The 16,215-nt window shown below is 39.9% G+C and overlaps 1 protein-coding gene across 1 annotated transcript in view; it reads right to left on the bottom strand.

Annotated features, from left to right (window-relative positions):
* JAZF1 (JAZF zinc finger 1) overlaps positions 1–16,215 on the bottom strand; it is a 171,164-nt gene that overhangs the window by 78,540 nt on the left and 76,409 nt on the right. The window contains exon 2 of the mRNA XM_065752935.1: positions 1,003–1,075. Coding sequence (XP_065609007.1) covers positions 1,003–1,075 — 73 coding nt within the window. The remainder of the gene's footprint in view (positions 1–1,002; positions 1,076–16,215) is intronic.

Raw genomic sequence — 16,215 nt, 5'->3', positions numbered from 1 at the left:
GAAATCAATTAAAAAAATCATGAAACCTAGACAAAGTACCACTTTACTTTTAAAAGCAGTTTTTAATTTTGAATCAGACAATCAAGTCCCATGACCTAAATCAAGTCCCGTGGTCTTAAAGCAGCTTTTCCCTAATTTTTACTAAACTTTCCTCCCCCTCATATTAAGTAAAATAACCACAGAAGCAACAAGAGAAAACGCCCAATTATATAACGGAAAAAGAGAAGCAAACCAATACACATGACAACATACCGAGCCTACATAGTGCAAAAAAAAAGTTTTATACATTAAATGAGATCAACAGAAGTTAAGTGTAAAAAAGGGTCATGGTTAATTTCAAAAAATATGCTTTAAAGAGTAGGAACATGTCCAGGAAGAACAGCAGTCACTGGCCAATTAGGAAACTGCGCCAATACCAGCTATTTGCAATCGTAATACTCGCATGCAGTGGAGAAAATGTAGTCACTTCACCAAGTGAACATCACTTCTTACTTTCCTACCTCTTCTTTTTTTCCCCTCACTGACACCCTTTCTCTGCAGGAAATGTTACACAGAGCAGCTGTATAAGGCTGTATCAGGCTGCTCTTCACCATAATGCAGCCCAAGACACAGCAGCTCTTCCAGAGCGGAGCACTCAGGAGGTTTCAGTTCTGTCCTCAATCAATAAAAGAAAAGCCACGTCTATTTTCTGTTATTTAGGTGAGTGCTTTAAAAAATGTCAAACTTCTTAAATTTTTCGTGTCTCAGATTACAAAGGCCTGGCAGCCTCATCTCCTAAGTACTTGTGCAGTACAGCAAAAGGGCTGCTTATGCCCTATATTAAAGTGATTATAAACTTAGTTAAATTTTAATTCAATTGTCTCTACGAAGCAGTTATTATCACAGTCATATAACAAAAAAACAAAGTACAATGAAACCGAAGGAGTCCTCTTTTGGGATATGCATACCCACATACACTGTGCAAAACATGATTAGTTATACTCGAAAAAGCATCCTACTTACCTGTTAATGTAGCTTAGAGCAACATAGGTTGGCTGCTGAAGTTCTTGTTTCTCTAGTACACGTGGGTCTGTATCTGAAATAAAAAAAGCATACATATACTGAACTGTTTTCTACCCTGAAAGGTATAAGAACTGCATACAGTGGGGTAACATAAGCAAAGACAAGAGATACAAAGCATCTCAACCCAGTTGATCCATACAGAGTATGCTTAGCACAGCACAATCATTTGTTCATTCATTCATAAACACAGTATTGCATTACTTTACAAAAGAATTTGAAACATCAACAGTGATGTAATTTCCAACTGTCACGCAGGCTTTCACAATCCCCCTCGTAAATATTAGTTTTCACTGCTTTCCATGATTTATGGTGTTAAAAGGATCAAGCTTTCTTCCTTTTTTAATGTAGCCATTTCTAAATATGGTTGACACATTCTGAGATGTTTCAAGACTGATTAAATCTCCTCAGCTGGGACTCGATACTTTTCTTCTGCATCTGAGTTTCACTTCATCCATTCTGAGGCTTATTTTTGAAACTCTCAATCAGAAGTCATACAAAAATGCACTTGAAGCAAAACATTTGGCAAGCAGAGCACTGCCCACCAAAAGCCATGAAACAAATCCCTTGAGTACCAACTTTCTCCCTCAAATGAATAAAAATAAAAATGTTTTCAATCAGCATTTTCATCAACACTTTTCAGTTAAGTTTTCCTTTTATCTGAAAAAGAAATAGCTTTAAATTTCTCAAACTGAAACTCATGGAATATGGCCATAGCTTAAGTAGTTCTGTTATACAAAAAATAAGATTATATTGAAGTTTCAAATACAGTGTTGCCCCGCAATGTAGAAACACACCTTTAGGAGCTGAGCACGAATGGTCTTCAGAAGTTTCCAACTGAAAATGTGCATCATGCCTGCACATAATACCACAGAGCCATTAACAACATATTTTATGCACGACTTTAAAAGCAGTTCTGGATGCAACTTCTGTTTTTTTAACTATAAACACAAATTACTTTTGGTAAATAGCTCCCCACAGTGCTGCTGCTAGTCATCCTTTATTTCAGTGAAAGCATCTACATCGTGTTTGGGGAGGGAAAAACCAAAGAACAAACAAACAAGGAGAGATCTTGTAGTTAGGCTGTGTTTTAGATTGCTCTCACTTCTTGCTGCAACTTTAAACAATTCTAATCTTGAAAAGCTCATTATGTTGCTAGGCACATCAGTTGCTTCTGATGGGTTTTGTGGTTTTTGTTTTTAAAACACGATAAGAATTATTTTGGAATATGTCTTCGCTAACTTGCCTAAAGGAAGATTTTTAACTGAAGTTGTGCTTGAGGTAGGTGCAGTAGCTGCCCTATTGCCAGAAGCCAATTATGTCTGTATCTGGTGCGCAGGGAACTCCGTCTCACCCCTCAGAGCTCAGACTGATGCTAATCTTTCTTCCCATGTTTGTTCCTGCAAGCTCAGACTCTAGGATTTGCTAACACGTCTTATCAATACACCCATAAAGAGGTAAATACCATCAAGAAGGATAAAAGCTCAAGTGCTGACCCAGACAGCAACCCGGTCTATCTTTCTTGCCTTCCTGGTGCCTGGGGAAATCCAGCAGTGATTACCAGCACTACACGCTCCACATTAAGCTCAACAAAGACAGCCAAGCATTGGCTATCTTCCTGGCTATCTTGATAATTCTTTATGAGGAAGTGAGGTTCCCAAGATCTTTCCCTTGCCTTTGCTCCCACAGAATGCAGCTGTGTAGCAGGCTGAGCACCAGCAGTTGTCCTGGTGAACTCTGTTAGATCTACTCCTCTGCAGAGCATAGCCTGCCACAAAATTGACTTAGTATCAATGTCTGCTGAGCACTGATCCCCTCCAGGACTGTCTGAACACGGCCTTAGCCCATGTTTAGGCCTCTGCAATTAAATGAGTGCATCTTCAATAATCCATCTCTTAAATGGGATTAACCTCCAGCTAATAAACCAGAAAGTTTTTTGACTGAAGGAGGCAAAATTAGAGCTGGTTACACCACAGTGCTGCAATTCTCTGTGGGAGAACAAAAGGGACACCTTTGCTGAAGAGCCCATGGAGATGGAGAAACCAAGACGAAAACAAAACAAAACAAAAAACTTTACTTTTGGAGAGGTGTGTTACTGAAGCACTCTATCTTCCACCCAACAGCTGTGCAGAAGAGCCCTGCTCCTAGGAAGGTGCCATCTGACACACACATGGCCTAATTAGCCAGCCTGTGCCTTCAGCTGCTCTTGGAGCACCCACATCTCCTCCCTGCAGCTTCAACCCATCACTTCCTTAAGACACCAATGGTCCACTCATTCTCATGTCGCTGCACTCTTCCCCAGTGCCTTGTCCTCGACCCTTGTCCTTCACACAGCCCCCTCTCACTGCCCCATTCCTTTGCAACCCTGGGGGCCCTTGTGTTAGGAGCCCCTTCCGCCTCAAAAAAAACCCCACAAAATAAACAAACCAAAAAACTCGTATCTTGACATGTGAACAAGTTAAGAAACCACATGGAAATGTGTGTAACTACCTGTTCATCTTCTGACACAGGGCTTAACACCTATACAATGCACATACATGATGTTTCTCCATGCCATCTACTCACCAGTTTCCCTGCTGCTGACAAAATGGCTGTAGAGTATAAAATGTTTGGCCAGTGTTTCTTCTAGCATTCACAGGATGGTCAAGTCAGCCAGGGGTAGCCTAGATACTTTCCAAACAGACACTTCTAATGGATTAAACACTCACTGATGACTAATCTCCTTCTTGAAAAGCATTTAAGTAACACGGCCTCAGACTGATCTGAACTCCTTTTCTTATACAAAAAGAAAAATATGCAGACAGTGCACACCGAAACAACCAGATTTGGTTTTGAAGGGACTGATCAACACCCTGCTAAATCTCATTACTGTAACTGGACACCCTGGCTTCTTGAACTGCCACAGGAGACTGCAGATTCACTGCCACATTATGTACCACTTTAAATCTAGTGGGACAAACTGCCACCCGCTGTCCATTACCTGATTCTTCTCATAAGCATTACGTCCCACCAATTTCACTTCACAACAGGAAGACAGAAAGCAATACATACTTTCTGTAACACTCAATCTATTAATTTATTAGCTATGTACTCTTATTTTACTCCCATGTTAGATTTTGGAAACCCTGTAGTTTATTTTCTTTCTATAATAAAATTTTATAAATAAAAAATCTTTGAGCTTTTTTTTTTGTTCTAAGTCTCCCCACCTCGCTATTAAAAGACTAACTTGTGGGTGCCAATACCCACATGAGATACAGTTGTTCAACTAATCAGGGATTAGGCACCTCCAATTTCTTATATCCACAATGCACTTCATACTGGGCAACCAGACAAGTAGTGTGAATACATAATTAAGGTAACACCATAAATTGCACTCCTTTAAATTGCTCAAATGAAGCCAGGCATTTCTACAGAGCACGTGCTAACCAAATGAATCACAGACTGCTGAACCAAGCTACCATTACTAAATCACCTTATTCTATGGAGAAATAGCTTGCAGCTTGAAAACGCTGCAAAATCCTGACCTGGTAAAGTATTTTAAAGAGAGTGAATAATAAAAAAGCATACCCATCACATCTAAAGTACAGTCTTGATCAGAGACAGAGCTTTTTTCTTCATGAGCTTTTGTGCACAAAATACATGCTGTTGTAGTTGTAGTTGCTCAACAGAATTAGCACTAGGTTTTGCCCGACCTTTGTTTTATAAGACTTGTGTAATGAACGACTTCATAAGAGAAAGTTTTCATAAAGTTTCTGCACTTAAATCACTGAAAAATCACTTTTTACCTTATAGGATTCAGAGACAAGGGCTAACAAATTTCAGTGGCCTTATCTGACAACTGCAGGCTTTCTTCACGTAGTGCACAGGAAGAGTGCTAAGTGGAAAAGATGTCCTCAGAAATAAAAATGGTGACTAAAAGAATGTAAAATTGAAACTACTCTTGAACATCTTAAGTATGAAGTGGTCAGTACTGTTAACATCTCATTGTGCCACCGCTACAAGGCGCAGGCAAGAAGCTGAGGTCAAGACTCACAAGATTCCAGATACGTAGAAAGGGTACCTGAATCCCTGTTCACATGTAAATGAAGAGATAGGATTATCAATTTCTTTCAGAAGCAGCAGAATCTCCAACACATTTTATTGTCATGGTAGATACTACATTCCTAGGGGAAGGGGGGGAAGAAGATAGAACCATAGCTTCAATAAAAGTTTGACCCATCTCCCAAGTCATTGGAGATGCTCATGATCTTCTCACCTTTTCATGCAAGATCGGTGCATGTACATAAAATGGAATGGAGCAGTGCATGCAGAAGTTCTCCCGTCTCACTCTTACTTGCTAGAACAGACCTACAGCCATCCCACGCACCCACCACTGGGTTTGCAGAGTGTCTGTCTTGTATTTCACTTGGCCTTAAAAACTGGCTGATATAAGTCCACTCAGCTAATTAATTAAAACCTACACTTCCCCTGAAAGCAGCTCGCTTCACTAATGATGCCAAGGGAAACATTTCTGTTGGCTTCTTCCAAAGTCCACAATTGTTCTTACACGGACATAGCTTAAAAAGCCAGAAACAGATAAATTCAGTGTTACTGGAAACTGCTCTCAGCCCAAAACTCCCACTGCAAGGAAGCCACTAGGAATTTCACAGTCTCAATTCCAGACGCAGTGCTATTCAGCTTCTTCTTACAAATCTGAAGACTAAGATCACAGGCAACATGATTTCCCAGACGTTCACACCATACCCCAGCAGTATCTTTAACAGAAAAAATATATTTATTTTTCCAACTTACAACACGTGAATTCAAAGCTCATTCAGTTAAGGGCAACACCCCTAATCTAGCACAGACTGCATATACTTTGCTCCACGTAACACGTCTTCATCTTCGATCATCTCTAAAAGGGAAGCAATGTGTTACAGCAGACAGTGCTCTGCACCTCAGAGACAGGAGACTGCAGATAAATACTATGAGTCTGCAAGAGTTCTAAACCCACTTGACTTCCAGGGCACCTTTACTATTTTTTTATTTTATTTTTTTAATATTGAGAAGCTCAAGCTTTTTCCTAGATCACAGTGCTAAATGACAGAGAGATGCACTTAATAAAGTATGAAAAACAGTTGGATGGCACATGCCTCCCACATTTCCAGATTAAGCTATCACTGAATAGATGACTAAGAAAGCTATGTTCAGGCAAGTTCAAAAAAGAAAACACCATACTTATTTCATCTTTCATTTTTCCAGAGAATGCTAGAGGCTCCATGCTATTTTTTAGTACAAAATTCCCCCCATTTGGTCTATCCAAGACAGTCACAGGGTGCCACTGCAAGGGAGAGCATTCAAAAACAGGGGACAAAGATGTTCAAAAGCAGCCTGCTGAAAATTAAAGCATGAAAAACTCCAGGAAGATCACAACAAACTGTGTCAATTCACTGCTGCTGTTTATCGCATCTGAAACTCTGTTTTATAATGCCAAAAATATAAGACACAAAAAATCATGGCTTTTTAAGTCTGAGAATATGGTTGTGTTTTGTTTTTTCTTTTTTTGCTGGACAGTAAGATAATATATGTTACTTAAGCTAACCTATGCAGAAACAAATCTTTAGTTCAGTCTTATAGCAAGCAGAACAGCAGAACAGGTTTTATGTAACACTACTATCAAGCAACGATGCTTCATCCTTGCAAGCTGCCACCACTGAATTGAAACCATGAACTCTCAGAAGCAACAGCCACCCTGTGCCGCCCATAATCCAGCCAAACTGGGCTCTGATTACAGCTTCAAATGTACTAATTTAATGCATAATTACTGAAAGGATTACAGGTTAAAAATGGTAGATCAGCAGAATGAAGCTGAGTCGATCATGTGACACTTCCAGCTTTTCATTTACCAAATAGCCAAGTAAATGTAAGCAGTACAATCCGCAAACGTCCTAAAAAGTATCTTTTGTTAAGAAAAAGCAAAAACACATTAATTAAAGATAATTGATATATCTGTGATAGAATCATGCACAAGAAAAAGGTATTTCAGATACAGTTAACAGAGAAGAATGCAGAGTAGAATCATAGATACTGATACATGTTGAAATTTCTGCAATTAAGTTAATTATTGCATACCAGTAAGTGACCACAGCGCTCCTCAGCTGCTGAAAGCAACCTTTGGATCTGTCACAATGTCTTCAAATAGGCAATTAAAGTGAAAAATGAGAGTGTGCATAACTTTCCAGCACTATATATTATATAAATAACACAATACACAAATAGGAGCAGAACGGAAGTTACCAACCCAAACTCCTGATCAACTAAGCCACATCCTCATTTGTTTGAAATTATACTACTTCACTACTTTCGTGGTCCTCATTACAAACAATCTACCGATTTAAGAACAGTTTTTCCTTGACAGAAATTAAAAGAATTTTCCATTCCTCTATTCCCCAAGTAATTTGCATTACTCAAGGCTGGATGATATCAAACATGCCAGACCAAGAAGTCCAGTACAAGGTAATGGACAGACTTAAGCAACTTATATATTCCTTCGTTCCTTAATGAAGCAATTTGGTTGATCAGAATTTGCTTGAGGTAGACCACAGAGTTAAGTCTCTTGTTTTACATCAACTTACAGTATTGTGAATCAAGAGTAATATTAGTGAAATTCTTCAGAGAATGTGATTTTTTTTAAATAAGTGCTCTCAGTGGAAAGCTCAAGGGCCACACATCCTGTGCAGAACATGAAACATCCCTTCCCATCCTTGCAACTCTCATGCAGCTCCTTCTCCAAAAATCTACCCAAAAGATTAACAGTCTATGAAGCAGGGAGCTGTGCAGGAGAGCACAACCTTAATTAGCTAAGAGAATATTATCACACGCTGTGATTACAAGCATCCTTAAGATATTCTCCATGGCTCATGTCTCAGATTATAAAAAGCAATGCTGTAAATCAGATACCTGATTTCCATTCAAATGGGAAGTAATTGCTGGTAACTAGCTGCAGAGCCACGAACACAAAAAAGGTGTCCCGCGATCTTTCAGATGTAGTGAAGTGCACACACATTTCATGTGCTGTGATGCTTCGCCACTTATGCTAATTAGATTTTATTTGAAGCATATAATTATTGCTGCAACCAAATGCAAAAACTGATGGTTATTTTTAGTAAGTAGAACAGTCATTAATCAGATCAATAGGAGAGTGCTGGAAACGTCCCCTCAGAGAAGGGAAAGACCACGAGTCTGCTGCTGCTTTATTTTACTTTTTCAACTGTGAGATGTATTCTGTTTTTAAGCATTTGAAATGTTAACATCTTGCTTGCAACTCCTAAGTGCAAATATACTTAATGAAGCTTGAAATAGAGAAAAATTAGAATGCCATTTTCACTAAATTTTCCAGCATTTAATTCAAGTCAAATAATCACAGGAGGTGGCACAGCAGAGTGTTAAAATAAAAGGTCAATACTCACTTAACAGTCAAGTGAACACAAAGGACATAATGTGCAATGTAAGTACTCTCTAAATGACCACATTTCAATAATGAAATGAACCTCTTTTTTTCTTCCTCACCACACTGTGATCAGTTTCTTTTGTCTGAGAGTTTTAAAAATGCACGTACAGCAGAAAGCCAGTCACCCCTCATTCATCCAAATCCGAAGTTACCCAAAACAACAATTACAAAACAAAAAAAAAAAAAAAAAAAAATCTTAATTTAGAGGTATTATTATATTCTGAAACTGATAAAATCAGCTCCATAACATACAGGACTCCCATATATCAGCACATATATCAGCACAATGCTCTTTTCATCGTACTGGCCTTGCCCCCTGCCCTCTGCACTAGCTGCAAGAGCACAGCTATGTTGGCAGAGCCCTCTGACGGGGACACAGTGAGAGTACAATCAAAAAGCCTTCTCCCGCTGACAGAATTGTATCACCTCACTGAACGACACTGGAGGCCAATAAAAACATTCTGCCAGCATAGCTGTGACCACTCCAGGGGCAAGTAGACATGGGGATGTTGGTCAGGGAAAGCATTCTTCATTCCTTGTGCTGACAGCCTGGAGACAAAGAGGGAAAAAGGCTGGAGGTTACTTTCCAATGCAGACTCAACCCTGGATACAAATTTTCTAGGTGCTCAGGCAAAACGCCCCTATTTCCAAAATTCACACATTTCTCCACTACATCATTTCCCATTACATTTGGAAGTTAACAGAAATAAAAAATAAATAAAAACAAAAAAGGAGGAACATTTGTCTTACATTCAGCATTTTGCCAAAATTATGAGGAAATAATTTTTGGAGCTGGCACTGGGTTGATTTAGGGTTGAGTTTAGTGGGTCATTATGAGAGCCAGGCTGGGCAAATCCACAGGGAGGTTTGGCCTTTTTTTAGGCAAAACCTGGTAACTACCAGAAGAGCAATTTCAACAAAAAACACAGGAAGCCTGTGCTTTCTCAAATCAAGTGTGCAAGGAGAGTACACGCTTAAATCCATATTCCAGGATAAACAGTTTTGCATAAAGCAAGCAGTTATTTCAAAATAGCTAGTTTTCCTATTAAAAATTTTTGAAAATTTATAGGTTGGTGTTTTGCCTTTTTATTATCATTACTCAAATACTCAAAGCCTTGTTTTAGTCTAGTTTTAATAATGAAAACCTGGCTAAACATTCCAAAATAAATAAAACCTAGTATTACTTTAAATAAAAGTTCAAAATATATATCTTGACAGTTCTGATGCTTGGGGGCTTTATTCCCCAAAGTAGTAATGATCTCCAGGAGTTAAAATAATATAATTATATCCCAACTCCGTGGCCAACTAAACCACAACTGAACTTCAGTGACACATATTTCATCTGCAATGTCAGAAGATCTTCATTTCAGACTATCAACACAGCACTAAATTTTCAAGTGTCATTGGAAACAGGCTGCTTCTAAATTTGGCTGGAAACACTAAAACCAACCACCACAGGCAGTGTATTTCATACATTATGAAGGCTGCTCCAAAAATAATGCCTCCTACTTAATTACGTTGGCCTACAACGTCAGAGGCAAATGATTGATAGTACAGCAGTAGGGGTTGAACATTCCCACCAATATTCCACTACACACTGTTGCCGTGGGCAGCCTGACAGAACGGTGTCTGATGTGGAAGCGTGCATGAAGCAAAGGTGTGCCACTGAATTCCTCCATGTGGAAAAAAATGGTACCCACTGACATTCATTGATGCTTACTGAATGTTTATGGAGACCAAACAGCGGATGTGAGCATAGTGAAAGTTGAACTGCATGGGCAATGTCTTCCTAGCAATGATGCCACCGAAGCAGTTGTGGAACTGTGGGTCACCTCCATTTGTGTAGACGTTTATGAGTGCAGAATGTAGGCTCTTGTTCAACGCTGGTGAAAACGCATAGCTAATGATGGTGAATGATGAAAAATAATGTTTTATAGCTGAGAGTTGGCTTTAACAAATAGAGTTATTTTACTTTTTGTAGTAAAATAGTTTCCAAAGAAATAAATAGGTGCCATTACTTTTCAGAGCAAGCTATATAAATTTATCTTTACTGTGTCCAGTTCTGGGCTCTTTTGTTCAAAAAAAAAAAGAGAGAGATTTTGCACAAGGAGTCCATTGGAGGGCTGTGAAGATGATAAAGGGTCTGGAGCATTTCCCATATGAGGAAAAACTGAGTAACCTAGGTCTGTTCAGACTGGGGGAAAGAAGACTGAGAGGGGATCTGATTAATATTTATATATATGTAAAGGAAGGTGTGAGGCAAATGAATGAAGCCAGGCTCTTCTCGGCGGTGTGAAGCAATAGGACAAAGAGCAATGCCCTAAAACTTGAACAGAGGAAGTTCCATACAAACACACAACTTCTTTACTGTAAGGGTGATGGATAACTGGAACAGGCTGTGGTGTCTCCTTCTACAGAGAAGGAGACAGAGATCCTCGTCAGAGGTCGCCCCTCGTGCGGCCACCAGACGCTACCTGGCCCCATCCCCCTGACGCCCACCCCCAGATGCACCGCAGCCGTGCCGCGCCCGGGACGGAGATGGCCGCCACCACGGCGCCCCCTCGTGGCGACACCGAGAGCACGGGCGGCCCCGGGACGCTCTCCGCCGCCATTTCCCGCGCCGGCGTTACTTCACTCCGCGCACCTCCAGCCAGTCCGCCCGGGCTGAGCTCCATCCCCGCAGCTGAGGTGTTTCCCCTGTCTCTTCTACCACACACACAGTTCAGTTAAGCCTAAAATGCTGCAATTTATAGTAGAAGCTCGAGAAAATCAAAGGTGTTTTAAGCGCAAAGAGCTTCCTTTAAAATTACAGTACTATTTCTGCTGCCACATCGAATTTCAATGTGGAATCAGAGACATGACAGAGAAGACAAAGTTAACATGCCATAAGAAAATAGAAACAAGTTTACCGTTAAAAAAAAACAGCAGGGTGACTGAGAATCTCACAAAGCACTGCACTCCCAGTTCTGAGCTGCAGCTCTTCCCTGACCTGCCCAGGAGCTGAAGTGTCTGTATCCAACCCCCTCATGGTGAGGAAGCTCCAGGACACTACACTAATGCAGAGAAGTCAAGATCAGGAAGGCTTTTCGACAACAATAGCTCTTTTTTTTTTTTTTTTTTTTGCCAAAGAGCACCTAAGAGGACTTAAACAATCTATTAATACATTACTCGTTTTTGCACACCCGAGCTTGCTATGCTGTGTGCTTCTGGTGCAAGCTGCAGGCAAGCAATGTCTCACTCCTCACTCAGTACAACTTCAAGTATTACCACTCTGCTTCAAGTTGTGAGTAATTAGAATAAAGAACTTCAAAACAAGGGTGGTAGGAAAGAAATAAAGGACACCAGAGGTGTTGAAAAGTCAAGCGAGGCTATCTGAAAGCACAACATATAAATGTGTACAGCGTATACACACATTTCCTGATAGCTGTGTTTATCTCAAAGACGCACATTCCTCTCACAATCCAGCTGCTAATTCTATATTTAATTGCTGCGAAAAAAATTACTCTGTAAAGTGATGGTTCAGTGTCTTTTAGTTCTATTATTGTTGCTACTCTAACAGCAATTATCTGTTAAAACCTGATGGCATGGCCTGTTATTACAGCAGTATGTCAGTATTATTTTCATTCCGCATTGTTCATCCTCTGGTCAACGGCTCATTATGAAAGAAGTATTGCATACGTTTATTGAAATAGTTAAGGGATAGAGTAATTCAGTAAATAAAAGTTCTGATGCTGAATTTAAGGACAATTTGAATTCTGTTGCTTTCAGCTCAGTATGTGTTCACCTATGGTGCTACTGCTCTGTTGGATTTATTTCAGACATAATTTTGAAAATTCCCTAACTTGCATTAAATAATGTCACCCCTGAAGACTACCAGACTACATAAAGACACTTTTTACTTTAAAAATAACAGTCCTTTTTCAAAACATATTTCAGTAATAACCTTACAAGTGTAATTGCTCATACGAGAGAAAAATAACATCCCCTTTCCAAGTCTGCTACTATACACACCAGCAGATGGCTTTCATTTGTAGTCAACTCTCTCTCCTTAAGAAATAGCTTGAAAAGTTTAACCAAAGCCTTTACAACACTTCCACAGAACATTCAGTTAAAAAAGGTAAGGCCTGTTAAAAGGATATGTGTGTAGAGGAAGAGCTGCTTTGGTGTGCTGTTTCCAAACAAACTAATAAAAGAATCCAACTGACAACCAAGTCTTTCTCCAGATTCAGCACCTGCATATCAGCATCAGGACCATATAACCACATTCCTGACAGGATTAGTTCAAGATATTTGACTGAATTTGCTTTGAACTCCCTTGGTATTCAGGACTAAGAGTGGTCACTGGATTACAAGAGAAATTAAGACCACCAGCAGGAATACTCCCCTCTGATCCTCCAAAGTTCCTTAAGCTTTGTCCTTGTCCCTCCCAAATAGCCTTTTCTATTCAGTGTTTCTAAATAAATTTACTAAGGCTAAGTGAAATATCTCCCCCTCCACTCAGTTTGGATTTTAGTAGCTTTAATATTCATTGCTTAATCCAGTGTTTTTACCCCTTGCTCCAGAGAGTAGTATTGATTTGCAGTGAGAAGCAGAGAAATGTCTAGTAACTCCTCTGTAATTTATTCTAGCTCTTAAGCTTTTCTATAGTCTGTAGACTACCTAATAACCTAGTCAAAATGAAGACAAATATTGTCTATGACAGAAAACTGTGGGAAAGGTGGCATGAATTAGAGGGCATGGAAATAAACACCTTCAACAAACCACCTCAGTGGGAGGCTGACACTGTCTGCCAATGAACTGCAGACAAGATGCTCAGAAAAACTATGTAACAAAGGAAAAGCTGCACATTGTTTCAGGGTTCCCATGTCAGCACCACCCCTGAAGCCAGAAACAGTGCCTTTTCTTTTGCCTTTATTTATTTATTTATTTCAGTATCTGAACGATTGTTGAGTACATTTTTTGTTTGCTTACTTCTTTGCTAGTTGAAATCTGCCCATGCCAAGTGCTGAGGCAAAACGCTGGGGTTAAAGATTTCTTGGTTTTGTCTTGGAAGGGGTAATGCAGTCCTACAACTTGGCTGGTCCATTAAAGCCTCAGACACTTCTCACCAGAGGATCTCTGCTCCAACTCAGAGACTAAGCCTGACAGTTTGATGTGGTAACTATCCCTGCTTACCATCTTTACCTGAGTAGCTCTAACTCTTTCATCTATGTATACCTGAAAAACAGTTTATTAAATTTAGTAACACTGAAACACACCAGACTGACCACTGCCTAAAAGCCCTAACCAAACCCAAAGAAGAACAAAAACACATCACCAAACCTCTGTACTGCTTAGGTAAGGAGAAATTCTTTCTCAACAGTCAAAAATGAAAGTTTTCCTATTGTCACGATTGCTTGGGTAAACGCTTTCCAGCTACCAGGTCTGAAAACATGCACTGGTATATCATTCTGAACAAGATGTGATCCAAGCACTGCTATGTTTGCTTGCAGTCTGACTTCAACTGGAAAGAAATTTGGCAGAGTGAGCTGTGGAAGAAAGGCACAGGAAGGTACAACACCCTCTAACTGTGGACTAGGACAGAGGCGCATGCATGATAGGAGGCAGACAGCACTACAGCCATGATGTGGCCTGAGGTAGCGTCTGCTGGAAAGATGTGGACACCAAGCACATTCTCCTTGTCCGTGCAGTAAGTAGCCTGCTCTCTGTAGCTACCAGCTAGGACTATAAATCAGCAGGGTTTGCAACATTAAAAGCCACTACAGCTGCAAAGGAACCAAGATCATAAATTGTTTTCAGTGAACCTTTGAACAGCATCAGGCAGGAGCAAGGCTTTCCTCGCAATGCCGGGCTGTTGTAAATACTCACTTCAAATTTAGTTTCTATTACAGGAGATGGAAAAGACCTGTATGAACTATTTAATTAACACATCAAGCCAGTAAGACCCATGAGGGTCTTACTTCGAGTTCATACCAACTGAAAAGATTTTATATCCTCTTGAATGCCATTTGGACAATAACATAGGCTGAAGAACAGGTCTCCCTATTTTTATTAATTTGTGTCAAGTTAACAGAAGGGATATAGCCTGATGCATTTGTCAAAAGGATTGGCATGCCATCTAGAGGTCTGGGAAATCCACATGCATACACATCCTCGCACTGCCATGAAAGTCTTGGGAAGCTAAGAAAAAGATGATCACTGTACTTTTTCATAGAGAGTTTAAATGGCTCTTCTTTTCCAGTTGATCACTTAATTTAACAAAAAAGAAACAGACTACTTTTTCTACAGCTCAGTATAGCTGTAGTTCCCTTCATGTGTTACCTACGCAAACTGTATGTCTGGTATACACTAGGGCACTTAGGAATCTATGATTCTATGATTTAAGAGTGACTTTGCAGAGGTAGAAGAAAGGAAGTCGCAGTATATGCCTATGGGAACTGCTGAGTCACAGTCTGAACCACTGACCTGAAGGAAAAGATCTGGTCAGTCCTGGGAGCACAGGTGAAGGCAATTCACCTGTGTGACCAGAAGGGGTGGAGCCAGGCTGCACACCTCTGAGACGTCATTTAAGGGCTGACTGCCACTGAGGAAGGACCTCTTGTAGGAGATCCCTCCTTTCTGGACTTCATTCCATGTGAGTCTAGATCTTCAGATACAAGTGAGTGTTCATTTTCCTTCTTTTTGTAATGCCTTCTTGTTTGTGCTGGTCTCTTTGCCTTTGCAGCCCTTACAATATGCCATGACAGTTAGAGGGACCTTGAATTTTCTGGGAAATTGATGAATAGCTGCAACTTGCTCGGCACTTTTGATAAGACTTGGACTCTAAATATAAGAAGAGAATGTGAGGAGATGTGAGTGGATGCCATTAGTAAATGGACCATAGTTACACTTCTGTAAGTGAGCATCCATGAACAGTCAGTTTCCAGGAACTTAATTCCAGTTTTATGCTTGACAGGAAAGAAGAAGAGTACCTAGCAGCTACCATATTATCTGGAGTAGTGAATGTGAGGACAATAACATATCTCCAAGTCTGCTAAAAAGTGAAACAGTTTCACTGATGCTGTTGAACAGACTAGGAGATGACACTGAATATTTTATCCTTTTTTTGTTTCTTCAGGCATTGCTGGACAAAGCTCTGGTCACCAGCATAACCAAGAGATTCCAGATGCTGTTTTCCATCCAGATAGAAAGGTCTTTGTATAACCCAGAGAAGCTTCACTCTTCCACGTGTAAAGCAAAGCTGAAAAAAATTTCATGGGGCAACAGGAAAAACATTGCATACTGTTTTAACCTACTAATGGTAGTTCATCTTGAAAATTAAGTAACCAAAGTTAATTTAGATCCTGATTTTAAACAACAGAATGAAGTTTCTGCACTGGCTAGGATCAAGGGCTACAATTTCCATCTCCAGCTCAGCCACAGACAGCTTAATGATTCAGTCTTTGCTCAGTTCAGCAAGAGTCTCCTGTTCCTTTCACTTTCTGTCTACTGTATCTGTTTAAATTTTTAATTCAAGGAGCATTGTGTTTGCTTTTTGCTTATTCAAAGCAAAACATAATAACACACCTCAACCCCATTTGTCTGCTGTGGATGAAATGAGAATCCTTATGCTGCTTTATGCAGTGTGTGTGTGTGTATATATATATATATGTATATATATATATGCT

This window comes from Cyrtonyx montezumae, unplaced genomic scaffold, assembly GCF_038088225.1.
Source record: "Cyrtonyx montezumae isolate F1298 unplaced genomic scaffold, pur_monq_1.0 scaffold_8, whole genome shotgun sequence".
NCBI lineage: Eukaryota > Metazoa > Chordata > Aves > Galliformes > Odontophoridae > Cyrtonyx > Cyrtonyx montezumae.
The sequence above is the reverse complement of the archived record's forward strand: the minus strand, read 5'-3'. Positions and strand labels throughout refer to the sequence as shown.